At 45.9% G+C, this 16,804-nt stretch overlaps 1 protein-coding gene across 1 annotated transcript in view; it reads left to right on the top strand.

Moving 5' to 3' along the window:
• Window positions 1-16,804, top strand: part of HMCN1 (hemicentin 1) — a 313,489-nt gene that overhangs the window by 193,509 nt on the left and 103,176 nt on the right. Inside the window, exons 63-68 of the mRNA XM_066597086.1 lie at window positions 8,369-8,518; window positions 8,994-9,153; window positions 11,101-11,225; window positions 11,478-11,661; window positions 14,351-14,448; window positions 15,790-16,053. Of these exons, the coding sequence (XP_066453183.1) occupies window positions 8,369-8,518; window positions 8,994-9,153; window positions 11,101-11,225; window positions 11,478-11,661; window positions 14,351-14,448; window positions 15,790-16,053 (981 nt within the window). The remainder of the gene's footprint in view (window positions 1-8,368; window positions 8,519-8,993; window positions 9,154-11,100; window positions 11,226-11,477; window positions 11,662-14,350; window positions 14,449-15,789; window positions 16,054-16,804) is intronic.

The raw sequence follows: 16,804 nt of genomic DNA, 5'->3' as shown, positions 1-16,804 counted from the left end.
CACAGCTGAGGTAACGTCAGGTTTAATGCAGGTGGTCTTCGGCCCACACTGCATTCCCCAGTCAGACTGGGGTTCTTTAGAAGTGGACACATGCAGTTACAACTCCGTGTGGACCGACAGAATGGGTGGGTCCCAGGAAGCCACCGGCGGTACATAAATATATCCCATTGCATTGCCCATCACAGCTGAGGTAACGTCAGGTTTAATGCAGGTGGTCTTCGGCCCACACTGCATGCCCCAGTCAGACTGGGGTTCTTTAGAAGTGGACACATGCAGTTACAACTCCGTGTGGACCGACAGCATGGGTGGCTCCCTGGAACCCACCGGCGGTACATAAATATATCCCATTGCAGTGCCCAGCACAGCTGAGGTAACGTCAGCTTTAATGCAGGTGGGCTAAAAATTACTAGGATTACAATGTAGGCGAGGGCCCAAAAAAATTGGTGTACCAACAGTACAAATGTACTTCAGAAAAATTGCCCATGCCCAACCAAGAGGGCAGGTGAAACCCATTAATCGCTTTGGTTAATGTGGCTTAATTTGTAACTAGGCCTGTAGGCGGCCCAGTTAAAATAAAAATTGGTTCAGGTGCAAGTTTCAACGCTTTATTGAATTGAGAATTGAAACGTATAAACATTGTTTACAAAAGTTATATGACGGAGCCTTGTGGGCCTCAGAAAAATTGCCTGTTCGGCGTGATTACGTGAGGTTTCAGGAGGAGGAGCAGAAGGAGGAGGATGAATATAATACACAGATTGATGAAGCTAAAAGGTCCCCGTTTTTTATGGTGATAGAGAATGATGCTTCCATCCGCGGGTGCAGCCTACGTATTGTTTAGGTACCGCTGCTGTCCGCTGGTGGAGAAGAGAAGTCTGGGGAAATCCAGGCTTTGTTCATCTCTATGATTGTAAGCCTGTCGGCAATGTCGGTTGACAGGCGGGTACGCTTATCCGTGATGATTCCCCCAGCCGCACTAAACACCCTCTCTGACAAGACGCTAGCCGCAGGACAAGCAAGCACCTCCAGGGCATACAGCGTGAGTTCAGGCCACGTGTCCAGCTTCGACACCCAGTAGTTGTAGGGGGCAGAGGCGTCACGGAGGACGGTCGTGCGATCGGATACGTACTCCCTCACCATCCTTTTGCAGTGCTCCCGCCGACTAAGCCTTGACTGGGGAGCGGTGACACAGTCTTGCTGGGGAGCCATAAAGCTGTCAAAGGCCTTGGACAGTGTTCCCCTGCCTGTGCTGTACATGCTGCCTGATCTCCGTGCCTCCCCTGCTACCTGGCCCTCGGAACTGCGTCTTCTGCCACTAGCGCTGTCGGATGGGAATTTTACCATCAGTTTGTCCGCCAGGGTCCTGTGGTATAGCATCACTCTCGAACCCCTTTCCTCTTTGGGTATGAGAGTGGAAAGGTTCTCCTTATACCGTGGATCAAGCAGTGTGTACACCCAATAATCCGTAGTGGCCAGAATGCGTGTAACGCGAGGGTCACGAGAAAGGCATCCTAACATGAAGTCAGCCACGTGTGCCAGGGTACCTGTACGCAACACATGGCTGTCCTCACTAGGAAGATCACTTTGAGGATCCTCCTCCTCCTCCTCCTCAGGCCATACACGCTGAAAGGATGGCAGTCAAGCAGCATGGGTACCCTCAGCAGTGGGCCAAGCTGTCTCTTCCCCCTCCTCCTCATGCTCCTCCACCTCCTCCTCCTCAACGCACTGAGATATAGACAGGAGGGTGCTCTGACTATCCAGCGACATACTGTCTTCCCCCGCCTCTGTTTCCAAGCGCAAAGCGTCTGCCTTTATGCTTTGCAGGGAACTTCTCAAGAGGCATAGCAGAGGAATGGTGACGCTAATGATTGCAGCATCGCCGCTCACCATCTGGGAAGACTCCTCAAAGTTTCCAAGGACCTGGCAGATGTCTACCAACCAGGCCCACTCTTCTGTAAAGAATTGAGGAGGCTGACTCCCACTACGCCGCCCATGTTGGAGTTGGTATTCCACTTTAGCTCTACACTGCTCATAGAGCCTGGCCAACATGTGGAGCGTAGAGTTCCACCGTGTGGTAAGCAAAAGACCACGGCACTCACTCTACCCCACCAGAGTAAAATACTAGGGGGGAGGCAAATTAGAGAAAAATAGTATTTTTAAATAGAGGAGAATCTTAGTTCTCTGTAGCGAAAAAAATCTAGTTAGATAGATGCAGAGCCACCAACAGGGCTATGGACATAAGCCCCTTGGGGAAACATGTATAGCAGAAAAGGTGGCAGCATATAGTGATGCACAAAAAAAACTCCTTGTCTAAAGGAACATGCTTTATTGTTTCATAGTTTAAAAATAGGCGACGTTTCGACCTGTAAAGGTCTTTTTCAAGCCAAAAAACAGATGAAACAAGGTATGGAGTCCATGTTCCGCATGTACGCTGCTCATAGAGCCTGGCCAACATGTGGAGCGTAGAGTTCCACCGTGTGGGCACGTCGCACAGCAGTCGGTGCACTGGCAGATTAAACCGATGTTGCAGGGTGCGCAGGGTGGCAGCGTCCGTGTTGGACTTGCGGAAATGTGCGCTGACCCGGCGCACCTTTCCGGGCAGGTCTGACAAGCGTGGGTAGCTTTTCAGAAAGCGCTGAACCACCAAATTAAAGACATGGGCCAGGCATGGCATGTGCGTGAGGCTGCCGAGCTGCAGAGCCGCCACCAGGTTACGGCCGTTGTCGCACACGACCATGCCCGGTTGGAGGCTCAGCAGCGAAAGCCAGCGGTCGGTCTGCTCTGTCAGACCCTGCAGCAGTTCGTGGGCCATGTGCCTCTTCTCTCCTAAGCTGAGTAGTTTCAGCACGGTCTGCTGACGCTTGGCCACCGCTGTGCTGCCACACCGCGCGACACCGACTGCTGGCAACGTGCTGCTGCTGACACATCTTGATTGCAAGACAGAGGTTGCGTAGGAGGAGGAGGGTGGTTTAGTGGAGGAAGCATACACCACCGCAGATACCAGCACCGAGCTGGGGCCCGCAATTCTGGGGGTGGGTAGGACGTGAGCGGTCCCAGGCTCTGACTCGGTCCCAGCCTCCACTAAATTCACCCAATGTGCCATCAGGGAGATATAGTGGCCCTGCCCGCCTGTGCTTGTCCACGTGTCCGTTGTTAAGTGGACCTTGGCAGTAACCGCGTTGGTGAGGGAGCGTACAATGTTGCGGGAGACATGGTCGTGCAGGACTTGGACGGCACATCGGGAAAAGTAGTGGCGACTGGGAACCGAATAGCGCGGGGCCGCCGCCGCCATCATGTTTTTGAAAGCCTCCGTTTCCACAAGCCTATACGGCAGCATCTCCAGGCTGATAAATTTGGCTATGTGCACGTTTAACGCTTGAGCGTGCGGGTGCGTGGCAGCGTACTTGCGCTTGCGCTCAAACACTTGCGCTAGCGACGGCTGGACGGTGCGCTGAGAGACATTGGTGGATGGGGCCGAGGACAGCGGAGGTGAGGGTGTGGGTGCAGGCCGGGAGACGGTCATGTCTGTGTCCTGAGAGGGGGGTTGGATCTCAGTGGCAGGTTGGGGCACAGGGGGAGAGGCAGTGGTGCAAACCGGAGGCGGTGAACGGCCTTCGTCCCACCTTGTGGGGTGCTTGGCCATCATATGCCTGCGCATGCTGGTGGTGGTGAGGTTGGTGGTGGTGGCTCCCCGGCTGATCTTGGCACGACAAAGGTTGCACACCACTGTTCGTCGGTCATCTGCACTCTCAGTGAAAAACTGCCAGACCTTTGAGCACCTCGGCCTCTGCAGGGTGGCATGGCGCGAGGGGGCGCTTTGGGAAACAGTTGGTGGATTATTCGGTCTGACCCTGCCTCTACCCCTGGCCACCGCACTGCCTCTTCCAACCTGCCCTGCTGCTGCACTTGCCTCCCCTTCTGAAGACCTGTCCTCAGTAGGCTTAGCAAATCAGGTGGGGTCAGTCACCTCATCGTCCTGCTGCTCTTCCTCCGAATCCTCTGTGCGCTCCTCCCTTGGACTTACTGCAATTACTACTACCTGAGTGATAGACAACTGTGTCTCATCGTCGTCGTCCTCCTCACCCACTGAAAGCTCTTGAGACAGTTGCCGGAAGTCCCCAGCCTCATCCCCCGGACCCCGGGAACTTCCCAGAGGTTGGGCATCGGTCACGACAAACTGCTCCGGTGGGATAGGAACCATTGCTGCCCATTCTGGGCAGGGGCCCGAGAACAGTTCCTGGGAGTCCGCCTGCTCCTCAGAATGTGTCATTGTAATGGAGTGAGGAGGCTGGGAGGAAGGAGGAGCAGCAGCCAGAGGATTCAGAGTTGCAGCAGTGGACGGCGCAGAACTGTGGGTGGTCGATAGATTGCTGGATGCAATTTCTGCCATCCACGACAGGACCTGCTCACACTGCTCATTTTCTAATAAAGGTCTACCGCGTGGACCCATTAATTGTGAGATGAATGTGGGGACGCCAGAAACGTGCCTCTCTCCTAATCCCGCAGCAGTCGGCTGCGATACACCTGGATCAGGAGCTCGGCCTGTGCCCACACCCTGAATTGGGCCTCCGCGTCCACGTCCTCTAGGCCTGCCCCTACCCCTCAGCATGGTGTATTACCAGTAGTGCAGAAACAGAACGCTGTAATTAAATGTGCCGCTTATTGGCCTGTGGTTGGAGGCTGACTTCGCTTACGGAACGCACAGCAGAGCCAGGAAAGAATTTTGCGCAAGCCTGTAGTGAGACGTAGGTGCGTATGACTGAGCTAGTGGAATTCACAGCGCAGAAGCAGTCAAGTGTCCAAAGGCCACTAGTAGGCCTTAAGTGTTTTGCTTCTATTTTTTTAAAGGCCGAGCTGAGACAGCAGACAGATACTGTAGGCAGCGTATATATGTATACTGTTTCCCTCTGGACGGGATGATGGCGGTGATGTAACGTGCAATGCAGAGCCAGGAAAGAATTTTGCGCAAGCCTGCTGTAACACTTAGCTGCGTATTAATTAGGACTACTACCCCCAGCAGAGACGCAGTACACTCAAAACGGTCACAGGCAGCCCAAAGATAGTATTTTTCCCAAATTTTTTTTGAAAAAGCCCACTGCCTATATAGACAGTATATCTCTTTCACCTTTCCCACTGTCCCTGCCTCACCACTACTGGCCCTATACTATGTAAAATTACTGCAGACTGTTTCCCTCTGGACGGGATGACGGCGGTGATGTAACGGGCAACGCAGAGCCAGGAAACACTTTTGCGCAAGCCTGCTGTAACACTTAGCTGCGTATTAATTAGGACTACTACCCCCAGCAGAGACGCAGTACAGTCAGGACGGTCACAGGCAGCCCAAATAGATTTTTTTTCCCCCAAATTTGTTTGAAAAAGCCCACTGCCTATATAGACAGTATATCTCTTTCACCTTTCCCACTGTCCCTGCCTCACCAGTACTGCCCCTATACTATGTACAATGACTGCAGACTGAGGACGCAATGCTCTGCACTGCCGATATACAAAAAAAAAAAAAGTGCAACACTGCTAAAAGCAGCCTCAACAGTACTGCACACGGTCAGATGTGGCCCTAAGAAGGACCGTTGGGGTTCTTGAAGCCTAAAATAACACCTAACCCTCTCCTTATAGCAGCAGCAGCACCAGCAGCACTGTCCCTGAACTATGTCAGAATGCATCTGTGGCGAGCCGCGGGAGGGGCCGATTTATATACTCGGGTGACACCTGATCTCGCCAGCCACTCACTGCAGGGGGGTGGTATAGGGCTTGAACGTCGCAGGGGGAAGTTGTAATGCCTTCCCTGTCTTTCTATTGGCCAGAAAAGCGCGCTAACGTCTCAGAGATGAAAGTGAAAGTAACCCGAACATCGCGTGGTACTCGCCTCTAGTAACGAGCATCTCGAACACGCTAATACTCGAACGAGTATCAAGCTCGGACGAGTACGTTCGCTCATCTCTAATAATTATTACAGATTTGGCTTTAGTAGGAGATGATGAGGGAACCATTATGTTACCATTCTGTAGGTGTTACTTTATGACTGCTTTCATACAAAAGCATTTTTACTCCATATTTGGTCCATGTTTTGCGTACCATAAGAGTCAATGTAAATGGCTTCAGTGGTCATTCTTCCATGACCACTGAAGCCTGTGATTGACTGAATGGTCACATGCACAATATGTGGCATGTGACTACCCATGAGGTTCTTTTGGGTTCCGAACTGTGGGCACTGGGGCTCCAACGCGCGACGGGGATCCTCTGAAATGGCCAAACATGTACTTTTCTTTATTTTACCCAATTTTAAGCTTGGTTTTTATTTTCATTCTGGGTAACCTCTTTAAAGTGCATTGCTGTTTAACCCTTTCCAATCCAATTTGTATCCTGGTTTTCCTAGGGGGCTTACTCTTTTTCTGCCATTATACAACGGCGCTATGTGCTGGCTAAAGCCAGTACTGCATGAGGTGACATGTTGGATAGACTCCAACAGTAGAGAGGCTGGCAATATACAGTAAGAGAACCCCAGACAGACGTCTTCCAACATCGGAGCTGTACAGCCTTTATGATTTAATAAAGTCTTCAGAGGTCAGACAGTGGATTGGAAAGGGTTAAAATGGGTAGAATTATATGTACCAAATAGCCGTAAAGCGTGATGTCCTTATTGTTGCAATTTGGGTTACTCCAAAATGGATATGATCTCTTGCCTGTGGGCTCCAAATCAGCAGAATTTTTCCAATTTGAACAGAAACTGTCTGGGAAGAGAGATATGATGCAGATACAGGTTATAAACCAAGCGACTCTCTGTCTGACCACATCTTGCAGAAGGGTTTATTCAACGTTGTTCCTGGACTCAGCCATTTATTCGCACAAAACCAATCATATAGCGATTTTCTTATTTTGTACTTGTGGAAATTGCCAAAAATTAGAAGACAAATCATTAGATGTGACAGTTAATTTCTTACATGGAAATCTGGACCCTCTTTCCACATCTAGCCCCCAAGTCAGTGTCTCCTTGACCCTCAGCCTTATTAATTACTTCTAAAGGTTCTAGAGTGCCACGTGAGCCTCTCAGCCCTGATTATGAGAGGCTCGTGGTGTCACCAGTCTGGAGGGTAGTCTAGGTTACCTTCACTGGCATTTAATAATTTTCCCAATTTTTGGAGGGTTTTTTTGGTGATAGATAGAGATGAGCGAGCCTACTCGGCCACGCCCCTTTTTCGCACAAGCACCGCGATTTTTGAGTACTTCCGTACTCAGGCGAAAAGATTCAGGGGGCGCCGTGGGTGAGTGGGGGGTTGCAGGGGGGAGTGGGGGGGAGAGGGAGAAAGAGAGGGCTCCCCCCTGTTCCCTGCTGCTACCCCCCCGCACCGCCACGCCTCCCCCCGCCCCCCGGCTCCCCCTGAAACTTTTCACCCGAGTACAGAAGTACTTGAAAATCGCGGTGCTCGATCAAGTAATTACTCGAAACGAGTATACTCGCTCATCTCTAGTGATAGATATTTTAAAATCTCCCATTTTAAATTCAAACTCATTTTAGATTCTTTTACATTGCGTGATGATGAAATAATTAGCAGAAGTCCTCCTGTTATACAACTGCAGGATTTTAAAATTAATGTGTCATCGGAAAAAGACTTACAGTATAAATCAGTTTTTCATGTTAAACATATTTTTAAGAATTTTAAAAAATCCTAATATCCTGCAGTCCTCCCTCTCACCAATAGGGGGCCTGTTGCCCAAGACAACTTTCGGGTACTTAAGCATCTAACAGTTGTTCCTGTGCTTTACACAGCAGCGATGATCGCTCAGTGAATGAAGACAGAGCGGGCCGGAGATGACTTCTGGCCACCTGTCTTCATTCACAGTAAACAGGCAGTCATTCATAGATGAACATGTTTACATAGGCCGATCAGTTTGATTTTTATGCCTGCCCAAACTGCATGATGAACGATAAGTGAACCAACTATTGTTCAGATTCGCATAATCCACCAATATTATGAACATTAATCGTTCTGTGTAAAAGGGCCCTTAATTTAATAATAGTCTGACACTTCCTGTTCTGTTGAGAAAACATTTCAGCAGCTATCTCACTATCCTCACAGGCAGGATTACAATGAAAGATAACAGCTATAAATAGATAACACAGGATCCACCATTCACAATAGGGGATGGACACATCTTACCTCCTCCCCCTTCTTGCATGATGACTTCTGTACAGGTCACAGAGCATACCTAGAACAGTCACATATAGCAATGTGTAATTATTTGAGGTGCCAGTCATAATAAACACATTTTCAAGGTAGCAGTTTGAGTATATTTCTTATAAGTATATTTGGAATGATGTTTCAGTAGCTATTTTAATTTGTGTCTTCTCACCTAGATCCTTCAGATTATTTGGACACTCTCTTTCTTGCTGGTGGAAGCAAAATAAAGATAGATAGAGCTCAGCTCTCCACCAGTGGAAACTACACATGCATAGCAACCAACACAGAAGGCAGAGCCCAGAAAAACGTCATTCTAACTATTAAAGGCAAGTGTTTCAAAGTTGTTTCTTTGACTGTAAAGCATTCTAACTTACAAGGAGGGGGGGGGGGACAAAAATATGGAAACGCCGTAGAAAATGCATGGGATTTTAATCATTAGCACTGAGCTGCCCTTTTGACCCTTGCTTGGCTGAGGGCTTTCCTGCCAAGTTTGTGTTTACTTCACCTCTTGCCCTGCTCTGGGTGGTTTTGGGAGCTAGCTGGTAACAGCAGCTGAGTGTTGCAAACCCTTGACCAATGAAACCTTGCTCGGGAAGATGTTCACTTCTGCCTGGCAGCATCTGTGTCATATTACCTCCACTTAAATCACATGGGATTGTAAATCATATTTCAATAAGACACGAAGAGACCAATTTTAAGGCATGCATTTTGAACAGTGTTTGCATATTTTTGTCCAACCCCCTGTAGTTTAGTTTGTACATAATTATAGTCCCAATGTGTATAATAACTATGTAATTACAGTTCCCCCTAGTATTGCTGGTTCTGGAATGGCTAATGAGATCCATGCTTTACAAGAAGAAGACATACAGCTGGTATGTGAGGTCAATGGAATTCCTGAACCTGCCATTTATTGGTTAAAGGATGGTAAAAGCATAAACAGCGACCATCACCTAGGAATCACGTAAGAATGTATTCACCTCTGAACATAGCTAGTACTGTATGATGGACATGTTTATGGTGGGAGTTAGATACCTGTCAACAGTATGCACTTTTATCAAGAAACCAACAACATCATTTTAAGCGCCCCCTTGTGATGGAGTCAGAGTAAATGCAAGTCAATAAGAAACTGAGCTCCGCAGGCTTATCAAGTGTACCCTCTTAGAAAAAGGCTTACATTATTTATGCTGTTGGGCTATTAGTGCATCTCTAGTATTTTTCTATGAAATCTTGTGCCTTGGATCCTACTGACTTCGGGTTGGACTGGCTCAGCTGCATCACTGCCATAGAAGAAAATGATGATATTGCTACGAGGCCCGTGTGATGAGGGTGTTCATACTGAATCCCTTGAGTAGCAATTCTCAATTCTGGTTAGATTGCTTTGGCACTAAAAACAATTAAAAGGAAAAGAGTCGCAATTTGACTACCTTATTAACCCCACTCCTATGTTTTCTGTTGCATGCAGAGGGGCAGCCATGCTAGGACTGCAGTGTTTACATGTGGCCACAGCCATCCTTGGAGGGACATATATGCAGCTAAATTTTTGTTAAAAACTGACGCCGTTCATGCAAAGGCGTATTCCAATACCTGCTTTTTCAACATTGAATCCAGTCCCCCCCTACCACAAAACAACAAATGGACATATATTCACCTCTCCTGTCTCTCCGCTGTGTCCCGCGCTACTATTCCGGGTCCCCCGTCTGTAGTCACATTTACAGGCTGATTGACCGCTGAGCTCTATCAATGATCGCCGCACCTATGATGTTCCGTAAACAAGCGGGACTGCAGCCTGGAAAGAAACACTGGGAGCGAGGACCAAGCAGAGGCGCAGGTGATGCTGTGAATTTATGCCTATTTGTTGTTTTATGGCAGGAGAATTGGATTTTATATTAAAGAAGATTTTGGAAAACCCCTTTAGGCCTTAGTCACACGGGTGTTTTTTCCCGCGATTTGCGGATCGCATGACGGATGCGCATCCGCAAATCGCGTGACCGGGGCCAAAAAATCGCCCGAAAATACTGCTCCTAGCCGCGTTTCATTAGAAACGGGCCGGAGCTGTCCAGCGCATTGAATTCAATGGAGCCGCGGGCTTAAAAATATAAGCCCTTCCCGGAAATTCATCCAGAAATCTGTAAAAGCAATTTTACAAAAAAATATATATATACTAGAGATGAGCGAACGTACTCGTCCGAGCTTGATGCTCGGGCGAATATTAGGGTGTTCGGGATGTTCGTTATTCGTAACGAACACCACACGATGTTCGGATGTTCGGGTTACTTTAACTTTCTTCCCTGAGAAATCTTTTCTATATGCGCTCAATGGGGCCGGCGGCAGCAGCGCCAACCCCATTGAGAACATATAGAAGACAAATCCTTCTTCTCTGCCACAGCTGTAACAGCTGTGACAGAGAAGAACGATGTTTGCCCATTGAATTCAATGGAACCGGCAATACAGCCGACTCCACTGAATGCAATGGGCTGCCGGCGATCGCGGGATGAATTGTCGGAAAGGGGTTAAATATATAAGCCCTTCCCTGCAATTCATCCAGAAATGTGTAAAAATAAAAAATATATATATACTCACCTGGTGCCTGCAGACGGAGTTCAGCGCGGCAGGCTGCAGTTCTCCTGAACTGCTCTGAACAGCTGTGAGTAGTATTCAGCAGCCGGGGATTTAAAATCCCCGCCTGCTGAATGAGCTGCCTCTGATTGGTCACAGCCTCACCAATCAGAGGCAGCTCTAACTTACCCATTCATGAATTCATGAATGGGTGAGTGAGAGCTGCCTCTGATTGGTCAGGGCTTTTATAAACACCAGAAGGAAGTTTTAGTCAAATATATTTCTGATTGCTCATCAATTAAAGTGTTTTTTGGTTACCAGCTTGTTTTTCCTGTTTTTTTATATTACGAAGAAAAACTTTGAATGGAGAAGTATTATCCATTATAAACGCTCAAACAACTGATATGGGAAAATACACTTGTGTCGCTACCAATGCCGTAGGAGAAGATGACCGAGTATTTACAGTAAATGTACATGGTATGTGCCGCTCCTTCATACTCTACTAAGCATTGTACGTCTATTTAGTGATATTCAAAGATGGAAGTCATTCTGGGTCCCTCCTACCCCTGACATCCTCTGATGTTAAGACTACTACAAAGGCCCTTCCACTATGACTTAACTGCAAGCAATAAGACATTCTGTACTATGCAAGCAATGAACTCAAGGCTGCACACAGTTAGGAATTGTCCTTCACTTTAGTCATATCAAATATATCTTGGTTTCATTTAGTCCCTCCCAAAATTGCTGACAACCAGCGGACGCCAGCGGAACTGACTGCAATATTGGACACGTCAATAAATATTGAATGCCTTGTAACGGGCGTCCCAACCCCTCAGATCAACTGGCTGAAGAACGGTCTTCCACTTCCAGTATCTTCACAAGTACGACTTCTTTCTTCAGGACAAGTTGTTAGGTAAATAAAAAGAAATCACAATTATCACCATGTTCAACTTTTCCTATATATGAAAATTGGTCATTCACTAACCCTACAAGGCGAGAGAGGAAACAAAATAGAGGTAGATTAGATCGAAAATTGTCACTGTCCTTGTATTAACCCTTTCCAATCCAATGTCTGCCGTCTTCCTACATTCTGATGTCAAAAGATGTCCAGCAGGGTATTCTTACTGTATATTGCCGGTCGCTTTGTTGTCAGGGCCTGTCCGGCATGTCACATACTGCAGTACTGGCTCTAGCCAGCAGATGGTGCCATTGCATAATGGCAGAAAGAGAAAGCCCCCTAGGAAACCCTGGGAAAAGCCCGCTAGGAAAGTCCCCTAGGAAATTGGATTGCAAAGGGTTAAATATGTCTGTTAATTCTGACTGCTACCTATCCCACCTCATTGATGTGTTTGCTATACTAAAAACTAAGTCCACCTGTATGTAAAGTTGACAGCTAGCTGATATTCCACTGGCCCAGCTAATATTTGGGGCAGGTATAATTTTTACTGGCAATATCAGTTGCATGGCTGCACCTACCATGAGGCAGGGGGCAGCAGGCTTCACGCTCCTCTGTCACAGTTAGCACAGCAATTGCTGTCAGGGGTGGATTAAGTGGATCATAGGCTCTGAGCTATTCACACAACTCCGGCCCACCTCCCCCCACACACAGTGCACCTTCCCCCTATCTCTGCTAAATCATTAAATAGGTAGCCCCTTATAATAATCGTGCCCCACAATGTAACGCTTATAGTAAAACTGCCTCCCCAGTGTAGACCCTCATATTAATAGTGCTTCCATTGTGGCCCCTTATACTAATAGTGCCCCCAGTATAGCCCCTTATACTAATAGTGCCCCAAAGTGATCTCTTATAGTAATAATGTCCAAAATGTACCCTTAAAGTATTAGTGCCCCACAAATGTAGCCTCTTATAATAATTGTGCTCCAATGCGGCCCCTTAGTAATAGTGCTTCCACGTGGCCCTCTAGTAATAGTACCCCTGATGTGACTCTGTAGTGGCCCAGATGTGGACACTTACAGTAACAGGAAACAACTCTAGCTAGTGGCACTGTGTCATCTCAGACTTCCTGTAATGCCACTTCGCCACTAGGTCGTACGATTACCTGGCAGTTTCAGAACCTGACTCCTCCCCTTTGTCTTATTACTTTGTACAGCATAGTCTGAGTGCTGGAGACAAAAGGAAGGAGTCAGGCTCTGATGCTGCTGGGTGATTGTTTTACAGAGCAGCGCTGCGGTATTAAAGGAAGTTTGCTTTGAAAGTACTGTTTGGTGGCCGGGGATACAGAAAGATAAAGATAGTGGAGCCGGCAAGAGCCATTAGAGTGGAAATAATATGAGCAGTTTGGAGAACCACCGACCTCCTGGAACTTTGGACCTGGGGCGGCTGCCCCATACACCCCTCTTATAATCTGCCATTGACTGCTGGGTTGGACACAACAATTACAGCAACATGGACAACAATACAACAAGGGGTGAGATGGCTGCTTGTGTTGGAGGGGAGGGCTGCTGACTCTTAAGCAGTGCACACAAGAGCAGAATAGGGTATGGAGGAGATAGCTTGTGGACTGCCTTGTATGTCATTGTCAGTACTTTGAAATGTATTTTCTGAGCAGTAGCTATTAATGGGACTGGTAGAGAGGAAAGGCAATAGAGCAACAAGGGATGAGATGGATTAAGCAGGCAGGAGAATTTGAGAATTGAAAAGTTGCCAGAGTGCTAGCCTCAGTGGAGGATGTTGCAGTAGTCCATGTGGGATATGATGAGGGCATGCACAAGCATTTTTGTTTACTTAAGGTTGTGAGAAGAACGGGATGAAAAAGGCATCAGAAGGATCACCGCCTTGAGCAGAATAAAGGATTACAACGAGCAGCAAATTTATAAAGAGGATAAAAGTGTGAACCAATTAATAGTCATTGTCAGTTCTCCTTGTAAAGGACGAAATGGAATGAGAAAAGAGAAATTCAGTTTTGTCCAAGTTGAATTTTAGAAATCAAGGGGAGACGGATGAGATAGCTGATAGACACTGAATGGTACGCTCCCAAATCAATAGGTTCTAATAAGTCATATTATATATATCCAATAGACGCTACTTATAAAAAAGAAATGTAAATTATTCTTGATTTCTAGGTATAAGTAGAGTAGAAATCTTTACAAATGTTCATCATCATTTTATTTTGAAATTAAATAGAGGGTAAGCTACCAGTATTATACAAGTAAAGCCATTAACAAAAGCTTATGAAGCAAACAGTTCATTACTACTAGAAATCAACAATATTTACTGTATCCTTTAATTCCGCAGTTATTACAGACTGCTCCAAAGAAATGCTTCAATATTCCAACTGGGTGGGATGCAGCAGTAGCAAATTAGTTATTTGACAGTCTCTGGTGACCTCTAGTGGCTAAAATGTAGAACACTTCTGGACATATAGATGAATCAGAAGTTCCTCCTATCTGGCTGTACAGTTGAAATAGTAACTGAAGAGAAAGCTTGTTCCTCAGCACTGTATTCAGAGTGCTTCCTATCAGTAGATGCCACCCACTAACATGGTATCTGTGATTGTATTAATCACTTTGCAGTATTTTATATTTGCTTGTAATTGCATTATAAATGATTTATCTGATTTATCCACCTGAATGCTTTGTAGGATTTCAAGAATTCAGAAATCTGATGAAGGAGCCTATACTTGTGTATCTTCGAACAGGGCTGGAGTTGATAAAAAGCAATACAATTTACAAGTTTATGGTAAGTTATTTCCAGGGATGTAAGTACCGGAGCCCACTGGCGTAACTATAGAGGATGCAGGGGATGCGGTTGCACCCGGGCCCAGGAGCCTTTAGGAGCCCATAAGGCCTCTCTTCTCCATATAGGGAGCCCAGTACTATGAATAAAGCATTATAGTTACAAGTTTTGCATTGTGGTCCAGCAGCTTCAAGTTACACCTCTGCCGGAGCCAGCAACATGTCAGCTACTGTGAAGCCAAAATGTGTAAGCGTGTTTTCGTAGGATTTTTATATATATGCAGGGTGTCAATAGTGGTTATCTACACTCTTTATTAACATCCGAATTGAAATATGGTGGTAATATGTAGTATTATGTCATCCCTAAAGAAGTCAGTAGTTGCATAATTGCTAGAGCCACCAGGAGTGTCAAATAAAATGTCGGAGGCACTCATTACTTTCAAGCAACGCAAGACCATTTTAAAGTGGTATTGGAAATTTGAGAATGTGTATAAAGTACAGCAACAATGGCAATATGAATTTGGAACAGAGCCTGACAATCACACACATTCGTGATTAGTTAGAAACCTTTAGTACCATGTGTGATGTGCATAAATTACAGAAGCACAGGTGATCACTTATTTTCAAAAGCCCTTCACATAAGACACCCTAAAATAATTTTATTTATTATATAATACTAAAAACAGGGCTAATTGACTAATTGTTAGATAATACAAAACATACAAAAATAGTTTCAAAAGATCCCTTAGGGCTAAACGGTGCGGGGTGGGGAGAATATATATATTTTTTTACGTACACCTATTCCCTGGGAAAAGAGGGATAAATGCTCTTGCAAGGAGCGAAGTGGATATCCAGTTGACTGTAATGTAATCATATATATATATATATATATATATATATATATATATATATATATATATACCCTGTGATACTTGACCAGGATATACAAATTTTCTCCTAAAATGGAAAAAGTGTGTAGATATACCATCAATCCAACCAAAACAGAGGAAACAAGGCTCTATCCCCAAAAAAGCTGCTTATCACTACATCTCTATAATAGAAAATAACTATAGACTTTGTATTGGCTAGATATGTTACTCAAAAAAAGTCAGTGGATGGAGAATCACGTGTAGAGAAAACCATTGTAGGATCACAGTTAGAATGCCAGCCCTTTCATTCTGACAATCGGGGATGTTTGTGTGTCTGTGTGTATATATATATATATATATATATATATATATATATATATATATATATATATATATATATATGAGACATGTATTGCTAAGATACCATATATATATATATATATGTTCTTTTACATTAATTGTATTTGAACTTGTAGTACCACCAAGCATGGACGATGCAGATAAGACTCAACAGCTGACCACTGTGAAAGGTGATCCAACTACAATGTTATGCCTCGTCAGTGGACAACCAGTGCCACAAATATCATGGCTGAAGGATGGAAAAGCTATAGATCATGATGATAGCAAAGGAATGATCCTGCAGATCCTTAATACTGACATAAGTGATATTGGAAGATATTCATGTGTGGCATCCAGTGAAGCAGGGAGCGCCAGCAAACACTTCATCCTCAATGTTCTGGGTGAGTAGACCCTTTCTTTATAAAATCCAATATACAGCGTGTCACATCTACATCTCTGGGCTTTTGGTAATCACATATACAGTATGAGGGCACAATTGTATTCGGCTTTCTGTACACTGGCATCATGGCTTCCATTTGTACAGCATCCTTGACAAATACAGTAAGATGTATCAATGACAAGTTGCCATGGTCTATTATAATCCCTCTGCCGCCCTTACTGAATTCTAATGATTCCTCCAGATTTGAGCTTTTACTTGATTGCATGGTGCAGAATTCAATTCAATGAAGAATGGAAATCTGATGGAAAATAAATAGTACTGCGGCGCTCTTAGGTCTTATTCATATGTCAGTATTATTCATATTCTGTAAGGCCTTAGTCACACGGGCGTTTTTTCACGCGATTTGCGCATCGCATGACGGATGCGCATGCGCAAATCGCGTGACCGGCGCCGAAAAATCGGCCCAAAAATCGCCCGAAAATCTGCTCCTAGCCGCGTTTCATTAGAAACGGGCCGGAGCTGTCCAGCGCATTGCATTCAATGGAGCCGGCAATACAGCGGCTCCATTGAATGCAAGCGCTGCGGGCGAGTGTGGGATGAATTGTCGGGGAGGGGTTAAATATATAACCCCTTACCTGCAATGCATCCTTAAATGTGAAAAAATAAAAAAAAAGGATGTACTCACCTGCTCCCGGCAGCTGGAGATCCCGGCGGTCGGCCTGCAGTGGGTGTGAAGGAGGTGTGACTCAGGC

The sequence above is a fragment of the Eleutherodactylus coqui genome, chromosome 3 (assembly GCF_035609145.1).
Source record: "Eleutherodactylus coqui strain aEleCoq1 chromosome 3, aEleCoq1.hap1, whole genome shotgun sequence".
In the NCBI taxonomy this organism is placed as follows: domain Eukaryota; kingdom Metazoa; phylum Chordata; class Amphibia; order Anura; family Eleutherodactylidae; genus Eleutherodactylus; species Eleutherodactylus coqui.
This window is presented reverse-complemented; position numbering and strand designations above follow the sequence as displayed.